The sequence below is a fragment of the Lycium barbarum genome, chromosome 12 (genome assembly GCF_019175385.1).
Source record: "Lycium barbarum isolate Lr01 chromosome 12, ASM1917538v2, whole genome shotgun sequence".
NCBI lineage: Eukaryota > Viridiplantae > Streptophyta > Magnoliopsida > Solanales > Solanaceae > Lycium > Lycium barbarum.
The window spans coordinates 100327382-100350265 of record NC_083348.1 but is presented as its reverse complement, the minus strand read 5'-3'; the positions used below and the strand labels follow the sequence as shown (position 1 = coordinate 100350265).

At 37.4% G+C, this 22884-nt stretch overlaps 2 protein-coding genes and 1 pseudogene across 3 annotated transcripts; 2 read left to right on the top strand and 1 right to left on the bottom strand.

Annotated features, from left to right (window-relative positions):
• Window positions 1-607: 607 nt before the first annotated feature.
• Window positions 608-13597, top strand: LOC132623032 (probable histone acetyltransferase HAC-like 1). Its single transcript, XM_060337727.1, has 17 exons — window positions 608-741; window positions 2259-2476; window positions 2600-2699; window positions 2938-3169; window positions 3330-3572; window positions 3950-5262; window positions 6464-6751; window positions 6837-7109; window positions 7223-7351; window positions 7629-7829; window positions 7927-8069; window positions 10092-10395; window positions 11353-11492; window positions 12067-12145; window positions 12357-12599; window positions 12783-13006; window positions 13088-13597. The coding sequence occupies exons 2-17, from the start codon at window positions 2280-2282 to the stop codon at window positions 13146-13148; spliced, it is 4170 nt and encodes a 1389-aa protein (XP_060193710.1). The 5' UTR covers window positions 608-741; window positions 2259-2279; the 3' UTR covers window positions 13149-13597.
• A 313-nt stretch (window positions 13598-13910) lies between these two features.
• Window positions 13911-22281, bottom strand: LOC132623910 (nuclear matrix constituent protein 1-like). Of its 2 annotated transcripts, XM_060338720.1 has the most exons (8): window positions 21999-22281; window positions 19665-19874; window positions 18368-18621; window positions 17951-18221; window positions 17786-17869; window positions 15339-17350; window positions 14972-15140; window positions 13911-14558 (listed from the first exon to the last, which is right to left on the bottom strand). In XM_060338720.1, the coding sequence occupies exons 1-8, from the start codon at window positions 22119-22121 to the stop codon at window positions 14304-14306; spliced, it is 3378 nt and encodes a 1125-aa protein (XP_060194703.1). In that variant the 5' UTR covers window positions 22122-22281; the 3' UTR covers window positions 13911-14303. The 2 variants fall into 2 exon arrangements, with proteins under 2 accessions (XP_060194703.1, XP_060194704.1); XM_060338721.1 differs by lacking the exon at window positions 21999-22281 and having other exon boundaries at window positions 18368-18617; window positions 19665-19811.
• On the top strand, window positions 20929-21002 carry LOC132625374 (U6atac minor spliceosomal RNA; annotated as a pseudogene).
• Window positions 22282-22884: the final 603 nt, after the last annotated feature.

Sequence of the window (22884 nt, the reverse complement as noted above, 5' to 3'; positions counted from 1 at the left end):
CCTTGTTTGGTTACTAATCCTGGGATAAGTTTTCCCTAGTAGAGGGTGTAATGGATACAACAATGAAAATGACAAAAATAGCCCCTGAGGTCCCTCAAACCCTTTTTCTACTAAATAAGTTGAAGGGTATCTTTTATAAACAAACAACTTTTTCTTAAAAATTATATAATGCATGTTACTTTTAATATAAAAAACCAAACAATCAATAAAAAATAATATCAGGACAACTAATTCCAACATAATTACCTCAGTATAACTTGTCTTCGAACCAAACAACCTCTAAGTTTTTAGTTTTAGTTGGGATGGTGTATGACCACAAAATAATATGATGAATAGCATGGTATTACAGTTTCACTACTTATGGTTGGACTAACTCACGTATAATTGTTGACATTTTTGTTCAACTTATTATGTTATAATTAGTTCTTGTAAAACTAAATAAAAAAGGATACTCGGATATTCCTTTTTTGTTTGGAAAATAATTCTCGGATATTTAGATATGATATATTTTGAGAATTAGAAAAGAATTTAGGGCTAATTTAAATAATGGACCTTGACCCAAGCAAAAATATATTCGTGGGCTAGAAAACAATATAACTAAGTGAAATCCAAATACTACCCAAATTCGTGTCCGTTTCAACCTCAAATTCTTACAACAAATACTCCTTGCCGCGCTCTTACCCTCCTTTTTTTATCGCTGCAAACACAAACTTCTCTTTCTACGAACAAAAAATCAAAATTGTATGTTTCTCTTTTCCTCCATACTATATATATTTATATTTATTTTCCCTCCTGTCTCCCTAATTATACCAAAAACCTTATCATATTGATGGTAAAGCACGATTTATTTATTTTTTGAATTGAGTTATAATATTGTGTTTGGATATCATAGGGTTTTGTGAACTTTATAAGTCAAAATTTACGTTCTTAACTGCTTCACGTATGATAATGGCTTGAATTATGATGGTAGATTAATTTGCATGTGAAAAACTTCCTTGAATTATGCAGCGGCATGCAAGTGGATCAACATTATTACAATCATAGAATAGGATTGATTTTTTAGAATTTTTAATATGCCTTTTTAGACTTTGTTTATCTAGTTGTATAGTGTATTGGATCAATAATGGCTACTAATTACTTGCATTATTCAAGTTTTTTAGATAGATAACGTTGTGTTAATTGGTAAGTTCGATATGTTTATCCAATGGAGACTGTTTAAGGTGATCTCACCATAGTTGTTGAACAGGACTCCGTTTGGTTGCTGCCACCTCCTTTCCCGAGGTGGTGAGGAGATGACCATTTAAAGTACTCCCAATGAAACCATATATAGGATGTCCGGGAATTTCAAAGGAGGATTTATTTTCTCCTGGTAAAAAGAAAAGGACCGGGAAACAGGGCGGAGGGGGGTGCATAGGAATTACTCGACCCCCCACTAGTAAAGGGAAGACGGATTGTGCTCTTGCGCACCAGCTTAAAAAGCACTTAATGTGATGTTTATGTTGCACCATTTTCTGTGTCTTGCTAATTTCTTAATTGCTTTTACACTTTCTAGTGCACAATTAATATTACTTTGACAAGTTACCTTTGAAATTTGACAGGGATCTTAAGTATAACCTCAAGTGACTTGTTGTAATAGAAGGGAGACAAGCTTGCCTACCCTAGAAGAAAAACAAAAAGAAAATAAATTAAAGTACTAATGTACTATGATCACCTGAATTGCGCAGTTTGAAAGACAAGGTGCATAGTCAGAAGCTTTATACTTGAGAATTGAATACCCATTTATGTTAAATGACTGTCTACTCTAGAATGTGGGATTAGTGTTGTACGAGGTGAATGTTGGAAATTAAGGAACTGATAATCATATGACCCATTCTTAAGATCATATTAAATGGCTGTCTACTCTATTTGCACCAATTTATTGTAGTCAATCACCATTATGGCTAGAGGATGTTGATGAGACAAGATTGACAGCAAATATCTTCTTAGTAAATCTGATTGGACAAAATCTAGATGCTGTAGACATATATATAATTTGGATATGCGCACACAGAAATACACACATGCGCACCTATATACAATAGTTTTATGGAATAATGCTTTGCAGAACTGTTGAGAAGATCTTTTTCTTTCTTGAATCTGCTGTTGCTGACATATGAACTAAAAATTTCTAACTTTGCAAGTAACACAAAACACATTTCGGTCAGCCGGTAAGTGGCGAAATCCCCTAAATTCCGTTGGCTTTTCAATTTTGATTGCAGGAGGAATGTGTAGAGAGCCGGATGAATTTGAACAGAGTCAACGTTGGGCTACCTTTCAGTTCTGGAGGAACCTACTCGTTCCAGGAGGAATCAGATCTCCTCCAGCTTAATACCACAGGTTCACGACAGCTTTCCTGTGAGAAACAATATGATAATCAGATAGAGTGGACCAATGATCAAAGAAGGGTTCCTATGAATGGAATGATTGGAAATAGAATGTATGCTCTAATTTTCTTTTTGTTTTTCCATGGACAGAGTTGTTAATACTTGGATGTGTGATATCATGTGGATGATACACTTGCTTCATTTTCTTACTCTTGTTAAACTATTTTCCCTTGCAGCAAAAGTTTTATGTGGAAAAGGTATTTGGACATGGGCAGGCAGATGTTCAACAATTTGGCTGACTGGAATAGTCAGCCATCAGTAGATGCGGTTTTTGAGGTCTCTTTCTTTGGTGATTATTATATTTTAATCCAAGAAACATGTCAAGTTCCCTTCTCACATGATTCTTTAGTTGGAAATATTTTCTTTTTTGAGTTGTGTTCATAGTCCAATGCTTTCTGAATGAATTTCCCATCACCAACTAAGAGTTTTCTTTTGTTGGTTGACTAATGTTTAATTTTGAGTCTCAGAACTGCTTTATAGAGTTGAGCTCATTTGTTTTGAATTAAAATAGCAGGATCATATTGGGGAAATATCTTCACGTGAATATCAAAACCTATTCCAGCAAGAAGCATATTATCGACAACCATGGCAGGATGAAGCACAGGACTTTCTTTCGTCCACCTTGACACCCATTTCCCATACGATAGACCTGGGTGATTCACCTGTTTGTTTCAGTTCAAATTTGCAATCTGTACAGCATGATCTCTTAACGGCTTCTTGTATGACTAACAGCATGGTCCATACAGGTGAGATTTTGTAGCTTTGCACCCTGACATGGATTCTGTCTTTCTTTTGTCCCCTGCACCTCCTCCGTCCCCCCCCCCCCCCCCCCCCCCCGCCCAATCATTTACATGTGACATTTAATGCTTTGCAATTCAAAATTCTAAGGTATTAATTTTAATACAGGATCCTCAGCTAAGAAGCCAGGTGAATTTGGAGAAGTACTTTCCCCGGTCAGTGTGTCACATGTTTCCACAGAGATTGTTGATTCTCCTGAGCCATTCTCATCTGTTACTGTATGCTCTGAAGGAGAATGGAATGCCAATAAGGAACCCTATGAAGATGGACTAATGTATTCAGACAGCGGTTTGCTGAGTATCTCTGAGTGGGTATCAAAAAGTCCAATTAAGCCTCAGTATTCTGATGAAGGTAAAATTTCTATTTCTTATGAACTCTTGGAATGTATTAATTCCTAAATCTACTTATGGAAAAAGTTAATAAGGATAAATGGTTGTTGGTAATAACCTCTTGAATTTATCATTTTGTGAAACGGTCTAACCTTTTTTTGCTTTTCTCATTCTCATAATGTTCCGACCTTCTTTCCATTTTACTTTTTGGAACAAATACATTGAAAAATTTATTATTTAACTGTGGCTAAGACCCATCTTTAATTAAATAAATCTAGACAATTAATGATCTATTCCTGTTCAGAATTTCGAACTTACGTTCTCCGTGACTTTGACTTTTTATTTTCCTTTTTTATCTAGTCACTTATTGCACTTGCTTTTTTTGCTTGATTTGGTCAGTTGAATTCAATCTCAGAAACTCTGGAGAATACTTGGAAACTAATCAGAATATTTATCATGAGAATGTTCCAGCATTACATGGACAAAGTGTAGAGTCCTCTCATCTGAATCGTGGGACTTCAGAATCGGAAGCTAAGTGTTTTTGTAAAGACAACACTTTGCCAGCTGCAATGTCTTATGAGCTGCCTAATTCGAGATCACATGGGTACTTGGTGGAGCAAGAAGCTACCATGAGTAATGTATCAAGACAAAGATCCAGTTTACTCAGCGTATTCCAGCCTTTCCCAGAGCAGTTAACTAGTATTCAGCAACGAGATTTTCATCAACTTCACAATGGTTCTTCAAATGTTTCTGGCTGTGATGTTTATCCAATCGGATCGGCAAACCTTTCAAATTCAGATAATTTGTCTTTACATGATATTCTTGCTTTATACATCAATTACGATAGTGTAATAGTGAATTCTGGGAGAATTCAAATTCCTTTTATGAATTACTTGCATTCAACTGTTTGCAATGGAAAGAGATGTTGGTGTGATAGGAACTCGACACTGATATCTCATTTTGAAAACTGTCAATATGCTGGCTGTGGGATGTGCAAGCCTATCAGAGAGCTGCATTCTGCAGATGTTAAGAAGTCGGACAAAAACGTGGTAGAGATTCTCCATGATGAGGAATGTAGTGGCTTTAGCTCTTATATCAATGAAGCTGCTTTGCCTCCATCAAAGCGGAAGAGGGTAGAAAATCTACCTGCGCTTCAATTTGGTTATTCTAATGCTGATTCTGGCAATCAGCAGTCCCCTGCTGCTGGACATTTATCATCATGGCAGTACTTTGAAGGTCCTATTTGTAGCGAGAAGAATATGACAGAGCTCAGTAACAAATCTGCAAGCTGTGTGGAGGACCGGAATACAGCTGGTGAATCATGTAATCTTTCCAGCATCGACATCTTGCAGGTTGACAATGGTTCTTTTTCCTCTACAGAGCTTACTAATAATTGTGAACTGCAGAAGACAGAGCATACATGCACTAGCGGAACAGATTATAGTGAGATTGACAGTTCTTCCCAGATGAGAGTAGATAGGTTGTCTTTTCTTCCTACAGAGCCTACTGATGATCAACGAGAGGAGTTACAACGGACATCTAAGTATAACCAGACCACTTCATCTGCAAGAAGAGATTTAACTGAACCAAAAGCTGATTATCAGGTGGGAATGAGATCAGAAGATCCAAAGAGGCTGGGTATTTCATTGACGGACTTTTTCACTATTGAGCAGTTGAAGGATCACATCCACAGTCTCAGACAATATAATCAGGTTTGAAATGTAACATATCCTTGATATTTGTTCACTGTATTTCTCTCATGTCAAAACTACAAAACACTTTGAGTAACAAAAGGCAAAAGAATTTGATAGGTTGTTTTTGAACTGGTCTGTTGTTGGGTAAATTTTTCTTTCAACCTGTTTATTTTGTGGTGATATTGTAGTGGTACTATTTAGGCATAATGGTTTCTTCTGAATAATTTCTTTTTTTAGGTATAATGGTTTCTTGTTCTCTTTTATGGTCGTCGCTTTTTTTCCCATTTATAAGGGTATCAATGATGAATTAGGAGTAGCTTATTGCTTTAAAATGGTAAAGAGCACATTAGTAGATATATGTAAAGAAGGATAGATAGTAGGGTCTCACATTAATACATAAGTGAGGTCACAACCTACTCAAACTATATGTTATTAAACTTGCATTAGCACATACTGCAGAGTTGGCTAAGTAAAAGAAGCATAACATAAAGACATTTATTAGCCTTTCCATTTTTGGTTACTATCCTACTAAATTCAAGGAAAAGTCTTCCTTAGCAAGGCAAATATCTTGCAGAAAGAAAAGAATTAGAAAAAGGGTGGCTTCTGCCATTTTGGTCAGTTGGGGTAGGGTGGGGGGATCTAAAAGATTGCACACATTGTGGGGCTTGTCAGTTCTTTGAAACTTATTGAAGTTCATGCATTAGGATAAAAGTATTTGTGTTAAGCTCCTTAATTCTTTTCCCGTCTTCATTATTTCCGGTTGCTCTTTTGTTTATATTTATCTTTATTATTTTATTTTTTGTTTGTGAGGATTCTTCATGAAGTTGGTTAGTTTTACGCTGACACCTACCACAACCGTCTCCTTCGTTAGCACTTTTACTTTACGTCCTATCCTTTTCTAGGAGTTGTTTAGCCTTTCAGAGATTTATACGTTAGTAGAAAATATAAAAAACTTCTAGTATTTTTTAGGCTTATTGCTATTATTATCTTTATTTTATATGATCAGCCTGAGATGAGGTTAAATTGAGTAGCATGATAAGTGAGGATTCATATGGAGTAGTTGATACTAACTTGCTTGAGACTGAGGGGTTTTTTTTTTTTTAAATTTATTTATTCGTGCACGTGTGGGTGTTTCTGTGGAGGCTCTTTATATACTTATGTTGTTTCGTCAATTAGTTAATTAGTTTGACAACTACTTTTCTCTTGCATTTTTTTGCAGGGATCGACGGGAAATATGACAGTACATCCTATCTGTGAGAATATATGCCAATTATGTGGCATAGATAGGCTTGTTTTTGTCCCAACACCTATATATTGTTCATCATGTTGTACTTGTATCAAGCGCAACTTGCTTTATTATTGGGCTGATGACGAAGCTGGGGGACGTCACTATTTTTGTACAAAATGTTTCAGGCAATCGCGTGACGATAATGTCTCATCCCAAGGACTATTAATTAGCAAAGATAAGTTTCGAAAGGCAAAAAATTGTGACCAAAATGAAGAATCGGTGAGTTTAGTATGACTTTCTGTTGCAAGTGTTAGTGCTTGTTTTTTCTTTTGTTACTAAATTTATCTCATTGGGCTATCTGTAGTGGGTACAATGTGATAAGTGCGAATGCTGGCAACATCAATTATGTGCTCTCTATAATGCTAAAAAAGATCTAGAAGGACAGGCAAAGTACATATGTCCATTTTGTTGCCTAAAGGAGATAGAAGCAGGAGAGCATGTGCCATTACCAGTTGCTATTGGAGCCCAAGATCTTCCAAGAACTATGCTCAGCGATCACATTGAGCAGAGACTGTTCAGGCGCCTCAAGCTAGAAAGAAATGAGAGAGCAAAATTGAAAGGACAGGATGCTGATGAGGTAAGCTACTAAAATAAGTCGAATGTAGTTGTTCCCAATAAACTTTCAATATGGTTAGTGTGATTAGTGTTCCCCACATAACAAACACTTTTCTAATCTTTACATTTGAGCAGGTACCTGGTGTAGCAGATCTAACGGTCAGAGTGGTATTGTCTGTTAACAAAAAGTTAAGAGTAAAACAGCAATTTTTGGATCTTCTTCACAGTGAAGATTATCCACCGGAGTTCCAGTACAAATCAAAGGTGAGAAAAGTGAACTTTTAGTATTCTTTCTTGAGCATGACTTGAAAATATAAGGTTCCCTTCCTAAAGCTATAACCTCCATGCAAACATTAGCTTTATTGTATTATGAAGTTTGATCTTAGCTTGATATTTTCAACAGCACTTCCTGGTTTATGAGTTTGTAGAGTGCTAAATGATATCCCTTAACACTTTGTGGTTCACACCCTTTAATTTGTTCATATCTTTTGAAATTACCTGTATATTTTTTTGAGGTGAATCTAACATAATGTCCAAATAGGTGATACTTTTGTTCCAGAAAATTGGAGGAGTAGATGTTTGCCTCTTCGGGATGTATGTCCAAGAGTTTGGATCAGAATGTGCCCCTCCTAATAAACGTTGTGTCTATATATCATATCTTGATTCTATCAAGTACTTTAGACCTAATATAAAAACTGTGAAAGGGGAAGCTCTGCGTACTTTTGTATACCATGAAATACTGGCAAGTACAAAATACTCTCCTTTTTATACTTAGATTTTAGTTTTATCTGTTTAATCACTAGATTAACTAGATCTTTGCTTATTGGGTATCACATCAGATTGGATACATGGATAACTGCAAGAAACAAGGTTTTACAACCTGCTATATATGGGCTTGCCCACCTGTAAAAGGGGAAGACTACATCTTGTATTGCCATCCAGAATCTCAGAAAACACCAAAACCAGAGAAACTTCGGTTGTGGTATGCGTGTCCCTATTACTCTCCGTTTTCCCTTCCTCATCCTTCCCTCCCCCCTTTTCTCTAGTGTTAGATATCAACATTCTCATGTTTTAGTTTATTTTTAGATATGCTTGGACAAATGGGAAATTTTTCTTTTGTAATTTTGATAGCTAAAAGGGAACAAGTTCTCACGTATATCAATTTTCTGCTTTCAAGGCTTTAAAAAGTAAATCCAACCAAGAGGTTTGTCTACTCAGACACAAAGTTTTTGCTTCGACAATTCAGAAGTCCGAGATTTTTTTTAACTAATATACTACAACAACAACAACAACAACCCAGTGAAATCCCACAACGTGGGGTCTGGGGAGGGTAGAGTGTACGCAGACCTTACTCCTACCAAGGTAGGATGGCTGTTTCCGAGAGACCCTCGACTCAATAAAAACATAAAAAGAGGTCAGATACGGCTAAGAGATTCAAAGCGATATGGAAATGAAGTAACGCAAGCGACACAGATAACATAGAATAATCAAAGCACAGGAAATAACAGATAATAGCATAATAGCATAAATTAGAGCACAAGAAATTATACTACGATAATGCGACTATTAATAAGGCAGGGTAATGAGACTATCTACTAGCCTTCTACCCTAATATGGGTCCTCCAAACCCTCCTATCTAAGGTCATGTCCTCGGTAAGCTGTAACTGCGCCATGTCGTGTCTAATTACCTCTCCCCAATACTTCTTTGGCCTACCCCTATCTCGTCTGAAACCATCCATGGCCAACCTCTCACACCTCCGCACTGGGGCATCCGTGTCTCTCCTCTTCACATGCCCAAACCATCTCAATCTCGCTTCTCGCATCTTGTCTTCCACCGAGGCCACTCCCACCTTGTCCCGAATATCCTCATTCCTAATCCTGTCACTCCTGGTGTGGCCACACATCCATCTCAACATTCTCATCTCAGCAACTTTCATCTTTTGAACGTGAGAAACCTTAACTGGCCAACACTCCGCCCCATACAACATAGTCGGTCTAACCACCGCTTTGTAGAACTTTCCCTTAAGTTGTGGTGGCACCTTCTTGTCACATAGCACTCCGGAAGCAAGCCTCCATTTCATCCACCCTGCCCCAATACGATGTGTGACATCATCGTCAATCTCCCCGCTGCCTTGCATAATAGACCCAAGATACATAACTAATATACTGATATTCAAAATCATTCCATTCATGAACTTCTAATCTGTCAAAACATCGGATTCCTAAATTCTCTGCCCTTATGGAATTCCTTCCAGAGCCTGTTAAATGCTTATAAATTCTGTCAGTTCACCAATTACTACTAAATAAAAAGCTAATGATACCCCTTCTCTTTGCCATCTAACCTGCCAGTCAAATTCATCGTAAGACTTATGAAGATCCCCTTCTATTCTTGAAGTTCATAGCATATCCATATTTGTGGGAAAGTCCGGTCAACTCCAAAAAATTTAACAAATCTCTCTATATATAGAAGTAAATTCTTCGGATTCCTTCAACATTCTTCTGTTCCACTACCTCCAAACTGTCCACTAGGGCATGAAGGCATAATGACTAACCTTTTCCACTTTACCCTCGTTGTTTTTAGTTTGTCCCAATCTCCTGCAGAACCAAATTTGCCCTTGAATCCACCTAATCCTGATGTCTCTCCACAAAGTGGTCCTGTAGAAAGTAGTGACCTGTTGAGTTAACCAACTCTCCTCTCAAGTATGTTGTCTGCTGTGACCTTGTTTTTCTAACTTCACAGTCCCTTCCAAAACAGTGCTTTGTTGCGCACCGTCATGTTCTCTTGCGTCTAGTCCGAGTCCTACAGGGAGTCACCTTTTCCCACTCGAGTCACTTTTTCTCCATCTGTTGCATTAAATTCTTCGAATCTGATTAATCTTTCTTCACTCACCAAGACAAATTAGCTTTAAGCTTTCAATACTCACCAAAATGGTTTCAAGGGTACCTCTTGGTCTCATACAGTATGTCAATGGAATTGAATGTATTCTGTTATTTTGGGCTGCAGGTATAGGTCAATGTTAAGGAAAGCTTCTGAAGAGGATATCGTGGTGAACTACACTAACTTGTATGACCACTTTTTTGTGCCGAGTACAAGGAATAGTGCTAGGATAAGTGCTTCTCATTTGCCATATTTCGATGGAGACTATTGGTCAGGTGCTGCAGAAGAGATACTTAGGAATATTGACAAAGAGAGCAGAGGTGATTCACCGAATAAAGTTAAAAAGCGACTGACAAAGAGGACGTTAAAAGCAATTGGACATGACACTCTTTCTGCGGATACAACTAAAGATATTCTAGTGATGCAAAAGGTATGGTTTCATTATGTCCTCAGTTTGCATACTTTAACTGAAGGATCTTTCCCTTTCTTTTGCTGTTAGCTCTGAGTTATGTCCTTAGCTGGAGTAGGTGCGAGAGTAGAAGTAGATCTATCACATAGTTCTTATTATTGTGGAAGACTACCAAAAGAAGATATGAACAATCAGGAATCTGCAAAGAAAATAGGGAGTAAATAGAGGTTTTATGAACTTTTTTCTTTTTAGAATTTAAAAACAAAAAAAGGTGTAATATACTTTTCTCTCCATTCTCAATTTTTATGGTACTTCTTTCATTTTGGGACATCCCAAAATGCTTGAAACATACACTAAAAATATTGACAAATCACGCTGAAATTTTTTTCTATATAATTTTCACAATTTTCAAGTTTACTTAATTTTAAACTTGATGTTTATTAATCAAACTAACATTTTAATCGTTACTTTAATATAATAAATAAGTGAAATTGGCATCTTAAACTTTTGTTTAGTCTGCACTGTTGGATAAAATGGGATGGAAGATTAGGATAAACCTTAAGTATCATCTAGAGTGGTTGCAACATCTAATGAACATCTTACGATTTTGCAGTAATAGAAAAAACAACTTTTAGTACCTAGAATGAATGGTGTCTTTATCAGCAAATGAGAAGCTATGAAGTTTGCTGTTAGTAAAGTTGATCTCTTTGTCTGGATCTGTAGACAACGAACTAGAAATATAACTTTTGATGAGTCTTGCATTGTAACTTTTGATGAGTTTTGTATTGTGCATCCTTATGCCTGGACTGCTTAATTTTCACTCTAGGTTATTGATGAGACATGCTAAGACAAATATAAGTTTTATGTGTGTTCGTATCTCTCTGCATGTATGTGTGTGTTCATCTGAAAAATTCAAATGCTTTCCAATAGCGTGAATGAATTATTAAATTGATTATTTCTGATTCTTTGAATTGACAGCTGGGGCAAACAATCTTACCTGTGAAAGAAAATTTCATCATTGTAAACTTGCATATTGTGTGCACAAACTGCCAAGAAGCAATATTATCAGGAAGCCGATGGTCTTGTGAGCAGTGCAGAAACTTCCATATGTGTGCGAGGTGATATTTCCACCTCTTTTTTTTCTCCCCTTTATTGTCTCTTTATTCTTTGGAAGAATTTTCTTTTGAACTATGTTTAAATTGGGGATGGGAGAGGAGCTGATTGATATTTCACATCATCTTAAAGGTATTATATATTACTCATGTTATCTGCTTCAGACAACTAAAAAGAAAGTTAAAAACTGCATCGTTTTCTTCCATTTATGGAGGGATTTAACATCCGATATTAAGTCATAAAAAATTCTCCACTTTTGCTCTATCCCCTGCGCCTCCTTTTAAACAACGCAAATGAGCCCTTTCAGCTCCGTACACCCTTTCTCCAGTCAATAATAGGTGTCTTTGGTGCAGAAATGGCGGTTACTTCCATGAGAATCATAATAGTAATATTCAATATGTTTTGTCACGTGAATTTGTGTTGAAACACGTATATAATGGTGAATTTGTGTGGAAACGCGTGTAAGAACGGTGAATTTGTTTCTGCTGTGTAGAAATGGTGACTACATCTGCTAGAATCATAATAGTAATAGCCAGTATGTTTTGTAATATGAATAATCTTATATTTTTCTTATTGCAGGTGTCTTGCTCTGAAGGAAAACCTTAGTGAGCAGAAAACACACACTTCCACTAGTGGAGAAGTGCATTTACTTTCTGAGGTAAACTCTCCTTTGCCTTACGAAGTTCTTTACCAACTGCAGGATGGGTCTGAAAGAAATGACAGGAAAGAAGAGGAGAGTAAATTCACAAGAGAAATGAATAGAACTGTAGTTGGGGAATAGAAAGTTTAGTTCAAGAATTTTGGAATAATAAATTATTTCTTCTCACTTACCCTTTGTTTTATTGGATGGTATGGTGAATACCTTCTAGGTTGTGGTGGACGATATACCTGCTAATACTGAGGACCGAGATGTCATTATTGAAAATGATCTTTTCGAGAATAGGCATTCTTTTTTAAGCTTCTGTGAGAAAAATCACTATCAATTCGATACGCTCCGTCGCGCCAAGCATTCCTCAATGATGATAGTGTATCATCTCCACGAGAACATTCACCTGTCCAAAACTGACTCTGGCTTCGGAAAGGAGCAATTTGAGGGGCAGAGACCCTTGCAGGTGTGCATTGCTATATCTTTTAACATAGAGAACTGCCAAGTCAGTTTTATTAGTTATCAGTGTTTTTGAAGGGTCTACTAAATCAAAATGTCTGAACTGTAATATACATGTAACGGCCTTAGGTTTTTTGATAGTTCTGATCAGCATTGCTCAATTCATCTAACAAGATATTTGGTGTTTCAGGTCAAATTAATGGATGTACTGGTGCATGCATCACAATGCCGTCCAACCCCAAGTAATCCCTGCTCGTACTCAGCATGCCTCAAAATTAGGAAACTTTTTCAACATGCAAGCCGGTGCAATGTTAGAGTTCCAGGGGGGTGCGTACTTTGTCGCAAAACCTGGTCCCTACTGCATTGGCATTCAAAGACCTGTCAAGATTTCAGTTGCCCAGTTCCCCGTTGCAAGTATGTTAAGTCCTGAATTTTGCTCCTCAAATTTCTTACTTCACAATTGATGTAACGCCACTTTCATCAAATATGATGCAGGGACATTAAAAAGCATGTAGCAAGAAGGAATTCATCGCTTCAGAGAGGTGAAAGGGGTTAGCGACTACATGAAATTACATTGCCATGATTGCCCTGGTGTAAATTCATTGCAAGTGTACAGTCAGTTCGGTAATTGACAACGTTGACTTGATGTACAGTGACAAAGGCTCATCAACTGGTGGCGAAGTTTTTTTGAAGATCGCCACAAATCCTGCTCAAGATCCTAATGTATATGTTAAACATTAAATGTACATAGAGTTGCCATTGTAGTTGAGTAACATGGTTTAGGACTTTTTAGCTTACCTCCCTAGATACCGCGGAGCTCCAGATATTTTTGTATATTACAAATAGTTAATTTCGTCAAAGTGTAGTTGTCCTTTTCTATAAATATAATATAAGTAGTTAGTTTAGTAGGCGGGTAGGCGTCAGTGGCCGAATTTCCTGTTTATCTATCGTGTATCCCACTTAAGCGAGTTCGTATTACTTGAAAAAGTATAGGTGTTTGATTAATGAGTGAAGAATTTTTTTCCACAAAAGTTTGAATATACATTAAAGATTATAATAATATTTAGCACATCAGTGAGTTTCTTGATAAAACTTGAGTACTAAACAGTAATATATTATTTAAATTAAAAATTAGTTATAACATTTATATATTAATTGAAGTAATATGAAATTAAAAATTAAGATAGTGGTAAGGATTCTAACCACAAGTGTGGAAAGCCATTTTCTTCTTGTGATGGAAAACATTTTCTAGTAACAAAACATATAAAATAACTTCTCTGTTATGTACGCATGTCTGACTACACAGTCGTCCACAATATTCATCAAGAAGGAGATCAAAATCAAATAGATCGAAGAATATTATCCACTTATTCAGTGGTTGACTTTCAATGGTCTACATACAGGAGAAAAGCACACTCTAGTGTTACAGTTGCAATGGCTAACTTAGGGACGTCAAGCATATGGATACTAAAAATTGTTAAACCAATATGCATGCACCCCAAAGACGAAAACCGACATTATATGAACAATCAAATTTCCGACCCTAAACTGATTTCTGGTTGACTAAATTTTGGGAAGGATCACACCACTGCACATTACTCTAAAATCATCAGATTACTCTACAAGCAGCAAAAGAAACAAAATACTAGTCAACATGCCTAGTAAGCTACCGCCAATGCGCGACCGGACTACAAAGTCATTTAGATCTCTACTATGTCGTGATGAAAGTCCAAATCTTCTTCCCTACAGAGACTTCACCGGGATGTTCAATCCCTTCCTCGTCACTCTCATCACCATCACTACTATCATCATCACTGTCATCACTACCTTCCTCCTCATCTCCATTCACACCATAAGCTGAAGGTTGTTTTGGTGTTTCATTCACCTCTTCGCTCAAACCCGTGCCATCTACCAGCTCATTTGCCATGTTAGCACTGCTTTCCTGATTGTCCACCGCATCATTAAACTGGCAGAGAAATATAATGAATGTTAATAAAACAGCTCGTTACAAAAAACATATATCACAGATATATCACACGCTGATGAAACTACCAGTCTATTACAGCCCTAACTATGCATTTGTGGGCAAATGCTGCTACTCTTAGTGATTTTCAAACATGAAATTGTGGTAAAAATTCGCTCTGCACAGATTCGCAGCACCTAGTGCTGCTTTTGTGAATAATATTTATAACCTTTTCAAAAGGAAAATGTAGGAAAATCCAGTGGAAGGAGGGGTGTTCCAACAGATAAAACAGAACACAATATGCGCATACCACAAGCAACTTGAGTATAAAGAACTTATTAAATATATTCCAAGAAGTTGGAAAATGTGTGTGAAATTGTGCATCACAGACTTGAGAGAGCTCAGAGAGTACTAACAGGGCTCTCGGCTGCCATGGGATGACCAGTGGAAAAATTTCTCTCTTTTCCATCGTCTTCACTGTTGTCAACCTGAGGAGCTTCCGGGGAAGCTTTAGAGTTCCAATTTTCTTCCTGAGCTTGTGAAACTGGGTCAGGCAAAGGTCCATTGGATGTTGCTGGTGCAGCACTGAGAACAAAAAAAAGTGCAAGTCAACCACCACGAATTGTCTAAACAACATTGGCTCTTGAGCATGTGAATGCAGTGGCTCCTAGTCCTTGGCGAATATATATATTTTGAGGGGGGTGGAGGGATGAAAATTTTTATCTATGTGGGTCGAACAAGTCTATGCTGTTCATCAATAAAAAAGGCATTCAAACAACTTACCTTCTAGGTCGGCGCAGATTGTATCTTCTTTCAACATGACCCTGCACACTAGGGGCAGCCTGTTGTCTCCTCTTCCTGCGACTACTGGCTACACTATCTGACTGTCTTTCACTATCATTGCCGTCGATCTCACTAGCCGTTCCCTGTGATCTATGCATGTGACTACGCTTTCTGGAATTTCTTGGTGCTCCACGCAAAAGACCAGATTCTCTCTGGCTCTCCTCGTTCATATTAACTGAAGTCTCCAAACTTCCATTGGCGTGCATATTCTCACCCTCTTTAGGAACTTTTTCAAGAACTGCCATTGTATCTGCAGCTTTTGCTGTTTTACTACTACTACCACGCCCTTTCTTGATAGGTCTGCGCTGGCCAGCTTTCATGTTCGAATGCTGGGAGTCTTCTACAACGTCTTGCCCGACTTCCACCTCTCTAATGCCATCACCCTGTTGAAGCTTCTCATCGTCAAGAACATTCATGGAAGTAGCCAGATCCATTGGATTTCCTTCATTTGATAGTTTATTTGGTGATATGCCCCCACACTTCTCTGACAGAGAAGTTCCATCAATCAGACAATCAGAAGCAGCATTCCCAGTGTTTTTGCTTGGTGAGAATTTGAGGATCTTGGATGTACATTTTCGAAGCCAGGACATGGTTCCAGCACCAGGAGACAGCTCAGCACTAGTCCTTCCCGAAGATCCTTGCAGACCATCCTTCAGATATTCCTCTGCAACACTTGGCAGAGGAGGGGCCTCAAAACTCTCCGCTTCAGCTAGAACTTGAAGGTCAGAAAAGTCAATCACACGAATTCCTTCTCCACAAGAGCTGCAGCTCTTCTGCTGCTTGACAAAATCAATAAACCTGTCCCTTTCCTTAATATAAGCTAACCTCTGATCCTTCAACTTCCTGCTTAACCCAACAAGCACATCAATATCCTTTTTCATCTCTAACTGTTGTACTTCAAGAATTCCCTTGTTAGCAGAAATTTCCTGTTTGTCTTTCTCCAGACCGACTCTTGCTAATTTCATCTCTTCCATTTCTCTATGGGCAATTTCCTTTAAATATTCAATATTGCTGAGCTCCCTCTGCCGCTCTTCCTCAAAGAATTTCTCCCGTACATGCAGTGCAGACTCCATTTCTTCCTGCTTCCTCTGCATATCACTTTCAAGTTCTCTTTTCTGCTGTTCAAAGGCATGATGCAGTTGGCTTTTCTCACTTCGAGCTTGCTCTGCTAATAGTGACTTCTCATGATCCATGGTGGCTTCAAATGTTTCTTTTGCCACTCTAAGGGCTTCCAACTCCCTCTGGACATAATTTTCTGTTTCCAGCTTCTCCTTGCCTATCCTTTCCTCTTCAGTGCGCTTCAGTTTTTCGAAATTCTTTCTCTGTTCATTAAGTTCCTGCAAGTCTATCTTGATCTCAGATCTTTTCTCATCCAGTTCTTCCCATTCTCTCTCAAACCTTTCTTTTTCTTGCTTCAAATCTTCAGCTTCCTTCAATAGATCTTCTCGGAGGAGTCTGTATTTGTCTATCTCCTGCTTCAATTCTGATTGTAGGCGAGCATGTTCCATTCTCTCATCTTCAGTTATTTTAAGTTGTTCTGTATCCTCACTAATCTTCATCTGTTGCTTTTCAAGGTCAGCTCTTACATTCTCAATCTCAGCCTTCAGAGCTAGCAAATTCTCCTTCTCAGGAACTATCTGCTTCCTTTCAGTTTCCAAATTTTTCTCCTCATTTCTCAATGACTTCTCCTTTTCCTTCAATGTCTTTAACTTCAGCTCATTATCCTTCTCCTTCTCCTTTACTTTCTCCATTTTCTTTTCAATGGCCTGTTCTCGTTTCTTAATCTTCTCTTCCATGTGATTAACTTCAGTTTCCTTCTTCTCCAACTCAAGCACCTTACCTTTCAGTTCCTCATCCAATGATGCCCGTCTCTGCCTCAGTTCCAATTCAAACTCCTCTTCCTTGGAATGCATGACACTTCGATGTTCATCCATTAGATTTTGAATTCCATCCTGTTTACAATTAGAAGGACAAGTCTTAAGGTAAATTTCAAACTTTGATGGTAGCTTAGATACTTGACTGTACTTTTTCAAGTTACTCACTTCCTCAAAAGACTTGGAAGGTGGAAGAGGGAGGAAAAACAGAAAACTGAACCACAGAAAATGTAAAGCAGAAGAAAGTTTTCAAAGGGGAACCCAAAGAATTAGAAAGGATTCAAAGGGAATTTTTCAACAAAAGCGATTTGCTATATTTCCTCTCTTCAAAAAAATTCAACAAATACTCTTTAATGACTGATAAAATTTCTAGGATTAATGGCTTTATGGTCAGAAATAATTGCTAGACAAAAATGAACTCAAGACAACAGAGCCCATTTTCATCAGTAAGGTCATAAGTTTCAAGTATCTGTACTAGACAAACCAAGAAAAGAAAAGGACAAAGGTACTCACCCTCTCTTTAATATTCAGTTTTTCCTGTAGATCGAGTAACTCTTTCTCTTTTATCTCCAGGCCCTTCCTCACATCTTCGAGTTCCTGTATCAAGTGGAAAACTTTTAAGGTAAACATTATACTACAACTTCAGCTAGGCAATTAAGGAATTCAAAGGAAACTTGCCTTCTCCTTATGAGTAAGATTTGCTAGCCGGCTACTCATATCATCTTCTTTCTTCCTTAAAACTGAGTTAGCTGTGTCAATTGTCTTCTGCTCATCTTCAAGATCATTCTGCTTTTGCCTCAAAATTCTATCAGTGTCATTGGCTCGCTGCTCTCTTTGGTTAAGCAATCTTCGGCCATCAGCCAACCTCTCCTCTGCTGCCTGTAGTTTTCTTTCCCATTCGTGTAAGTCTTCTCTTTGTCTGGATAAATTAGTCTCATAAGCTTCACGCCTGAGACAACAAGAGTAAGCCATCACTGTCAAGCAAGAATTAATGCAGCTATCATTACTCTTACTAATCAGTCTGTGAATTTAAATGGGATCAAATTAGAGGTGAAATATGGGATAAGATAGTCTCATAGAGAGCCAATAGCATACTCCGCAATGATAGATGACCGTTCTCTTCGAAGCGCATTTTCTTGAGCGTTGACTTCATTAAGTTTCCTCTCAACTTCAGAGCTCTTTCTATTCACCTCAGCAAGCTTGGCATCAACTGCACGCAACTTTGCTTCTACCTCCAATGATTTCTCTTCAACGCTAGTAGCCAGTGCATTTGCCTCTGCCAATTTTGAATCAGCTGTATATTTAGTCTCTGCATACCCTGAGCGCATCTCACACAACTCCTTGTCTAGCTGGACCAAACCAACAATTATAGAGAAGTTAGTCACCAAAACTAACAGTCATCACAGCACTGAGAACTTCAATAGGCAAAGAACTTTACTAGATAGTTAGCTCTAAGAACATGAAGGACCCTATTTAGATAAGAGTTCTATACACTGTCGGTGTAAACAACTTTTTACACCATCAGGTCATCCAAAGGATATTTACAGGTAAGCCTCCTTAAAATGGGGGATTTGAAATCTTGAAAATAAAATATGTTACCTGCTACCACAGGTAAGATGACATGATAGTGTAAAAATTGTTTACACTGATGGTGTAAATTACTTAAACTCAATAATTAATTAAAAAGTTGGCATTTATCAGGAAATTGCTAAATGAGACCTGGAATTTTTCACATTCAACTAGGAGAATTACGCAAGTTCAACATACGAAATGCATGAGTTGTCAATAAAATCAGCCATTACCACTACAAGACATGCACACGAGTTCAATCTGGACAGTAAATTTTTTTACATTACAGGAACTATCCCAATCCATAAAAGGAAATCCCAGCATAGAATAAAATGCACTAGATCATTTTAGAGGTCGAAATAAAAGTTGATAGAACAGGTAAAAAGTTGTGAGATAACATCCCATATAAACATCTGATAGCTCTTAGCAAAAGTGCAGGATATGTCTGCCATGCCTAAAATTACATGGTCTCCCAAACTGGAAGTAGTCCTTAGCAACAAGTACTAGCAAAGTAGCAATGTTCTAAATAGCATATGAGATGAAATGCATCACGAGTAATATACCTACTTGTCTAAAGGAAAGGGTCATTTCCCTTCCCAGGACTAATTTACCATTAGAAGTTTGAAGTCAATCTGGTACTAGTTCTAAGGCTTTCTAGCCAAACCTGATGAAATATCCCAGAGCAACAAACACAGCAAGCAGCCGATTTCTTTTTTTGAACTGGCAAATGGATCAGAATGTATTGGGGGATGAGTTGCCGATTTCTCAACGAACAATTAATATTAAAACCTATGGATGCTTAATAAAGAAGTAGAACTTGTACCTCTCGCACACATTGTTTCTCGACTCCAAGAGCCTTCCTCAAATTCTCTTCCCGTTTCTCCACTTCAGATATAGCAATTGAATGAGCTGCTTGTTCTCTTCTATAAGCTTCATTTGATTCTTCTAAGGCTTGCTTAACTTCTTCAAACTTAGAAGACCATTCCTTCTTCTCAATCAGGAGAAGGCCCATATTATATTGGTAGTCAAAAAGCTGCAGAAGAAATACAACAGTATTGCAGTAAACAACCTTGTCAACGTAATTGGACGTCCACAGTAGGTATACCAACAGCGCAGCTGATATATTGAGAAAAACTAACATAAAATCCAGTAAACAACCTTGTCAACGTAATTGAATGTCCACAGTAGGTATACCAACAGTGCAGCTGTTATATTGAGAAAACTAACATAAAATCCAAGAAGAGAAGCAACAGCTATTCCTTATTACCCTACAAGTGGCTTTGGCATATATGTGTGAGCATTTGTACTTTCTGTCTTTTGTCTATGGCCCAAACACAGCTTCTAATTCTATTTATATTTTTGCAGGTTGTGTGGGTTAAGGGTGCAGGCAAGTTAGGGTAAAATAGATCCCAAACACAGCCTAAAATGAATTTTCTTCATGCATAAGCATAGTATTAAATCATAAATAACCACAAAAAACATTAAAGCATCAATAATGTGAGCACAATAATAGGTTGGACTAAAGCAAACACGGTTTACATTGTCACAACTTTTACAATACATCCCAAATGTACAAAGTTATTCCATACAACATTCACAAATTTCAAGAATTTAAATTCATCCAACTGTTCACATTTAATATCTAATTCGTACCATTTCTATCAAACTGATTCTTCAGAATCTGTTTTGATATCCACTTCCCCGCTAAAAGTATCACACAAAGAGGGGGATCAAAGGAGCAAAAGAGAAGATGGAGTTTAATCCCTGGCTGCATTTGGTGGATTGTTTGGAAGGGAAGGAATTCAAGATGTTTTGAAAACAAAAGCAATCCAATTCAAAAGATGAAACTCAGTTTCGTTGTGCTTTTTTATTTTTGGTGTAAACAAGAGTACGTAGAAGACACAGAGTCTCTACTACAAGTTTTAGAGTCTCTTTAGACTAGTAGACAGTTTTTTTTTCTAGCTTACTAGTCTTCATGCTTCTTTCCCTCTGTAATTATGGCTTACCATTTCAAAAAAAGAAAAGAAAATGTAGATTAACTTCTTAAACAAAGTTCTCAAATCAGATGACTTTACAAAGCATTAAATGTGTTCGTAAAAAGGAGAGATGGCTGGCATTTCCCCCCGCGTGGACGGGAACAGCCTTCGACTTTACCTATTATAACATGATGTCACAAAGCAATAGCAACAACAACAACGACAACAATATACCCAATCTAATCCCACAAAGTGGGGTCTGGGGAGGGTAGAGTGTACGCAGACCTTACCCCTACCTAGAAGGTAGAAATGTCACAAAGCAACAGATGGAATGATCTTTAGGTTAGCAATCTCTGTTATCAAAAAAGATGAAGCAGTCTCTCTATCCAAGGGAAACAATTAATACATAGCATTAGACATTGAACCCGAGAAGATATACCCTCTTCAGCCACCTCTTAAGCTGCCAACTTGATAGTTTAATCATAATATTATCCACAAACCACTCATATTTACTGAGAGAGACATCACTATGCATTTTGATGGATGACTACAGCCTTCCCATATGATGATCTAATGCTCCAGAGTGAACCTTTCAGCTTTACTAATATTATTGTACATGCATCCCAGTAGTAGGACGAAAGTCGCATGATTTCCAAATTCACAGTTCATAATTATCTGGTTATACTTCAATCTAGTTTCTTTCTCTCGGTGCAACTAAACATCTACTTGGAAAAGTCTCTCTTACTTCAACCAATATTATTGTACATGCATTCCAGTAGTAGGATGAAGATAACACAACCAATAAAGCAACGGGTAATAAATAAAACAAAGTAAAGGGTACAACGCAAGTCCTAAATAGTAATACTACAAAACTCGGTTATCCTAATCCTCGACCTCCAAACCTTCCTACCTGGGGTCTATACTTCTTCATCTTGATAAAACTAAATAGTTACTTGGAAAAGTTACTCGTGTTTCAGCTCTGCACCAACTAAAATACACATAGACTAACAAATGTTTCAAAAGATCCAGAAACAAACTGAATTCTTACAAAAAAATCATGTTAAAGCTGTGCTTTGTGTAAAGATAAAAATTAAGTGGCAAAAAATATAACAACTCACAAGCTTGAAGATATAAAAAAAAAAAAAAATCTACAAATTACAAGTGGGGTTAAGTTTCCTAACCTCTTTTTCAAGCTTGTGAATTAGCGGTTCTTGATCCATATTTACGCTTTTGCCCTTGTCAACCGGTTCGGTTCTTGGTGTCGCTAACCAGCCGGTCCATAACTTCCTTGGTGGTGTAGACATCTAAAAGATCTCCAAGAATTTACAGATCGCCCCAACAAGAATCATAAAAGTAATTACTTTCACAATAAGGAAATTATGAAACCGTTAATTTGATACCGGCAATTGAAACCCTTGCCGGAGATTTCCTATTTTACAAGCTTTTTCACAATTATACCTCACAATTTTTGTTTTTTTATCTATTTATGGACTGTTCCAGGCTGGACAATAGTTCGCCTATGTGGTATTACAATTTTGACCTTCGTCTTTCACTATTTATAACCGTTAATGGGGGGGTTTTGCGGAATTTGATAGCCCTCATTGGATCCAAAGTGCCTTTTGTGTTTTGTGTAGTGACGTGATTGCCCTTGAGTGGTAGTTAAAGGGTACTGTTAGGAGTTGGGGGTGAAAGAGAAAATAGAGAGGGATCAAGGGGCTTTTAAATAAATAGAGAAGACTTTGGCGTGCAAAAGGGAATATGCTTGCATAGGAATGCCACGGTGTTGAGGCATTGGGAATTGGTGATGACTTTCACCAATACTCAAATTCAGTTTGCGTTATCCATTATTGGTCAAATTTACTTGGAAACTGTTGATGACTCACTCAGATGTCTTACTTGCATTAAAAAATGTCTTGCTTAAAATTTTCGTAACTAATTAGAGTAGTATAAACACTTGCCTAATTATAGTAGTATAACTAATAGTGACATAACTTATGTATCATTTTATGAATGCTAGACTAGAATGTGAATTAAATTTAGGTATATTCGTAATACAGCAATAAGAAT

Excerpts from the sequence above, each read along its gene's own strand:
- LOC132623032 (XM_060337727.1), top strand. The coding sequence starts at position 2,280 with ATGAATTTGAACAGAGTCAACGTTGGGCTACCTTTCAGTTCTGGAGGA. Across the intron at positions 6,752-6,836 it reads GTGACCAAAATGAAGAATCG|TGGGTACAATGTGATAAGTG; the intron begins GTGAGTTTAGTA and ends GGCTATCTGTAG. Across the intron at positions 13,007-13,087 it reads TGCCCAGTTCCCCGTTGCAA|GGACATTAAAAAGCATGTAG; the intron begins GTATGTTAAGTC and ends AATATGATGCAG.
- LOC132623910 (XM_060338720.1), bottom strand. The coding sequence starts at position 22,121 with ATGTCTACACCACCAAGGAAGTTATGGACCGGCTGGTTAGCGACACCA. Across the intron at positions 18,222-18,367 it reads CGGTCATCTATCATTGCGGA|GCGTGAAGCTTATGAGACTA; the intron begins GTATGCTATTGG and ends TTGTTGTCTCAG. Across the intron at positions 14,559-14,971 it reads CCATGGCAGCCGAGAGCCCT|TTTAATGATGCGGTGGACAA; the intron begins GTTAGTACTCTC and ends TTTCTCTGCCAG.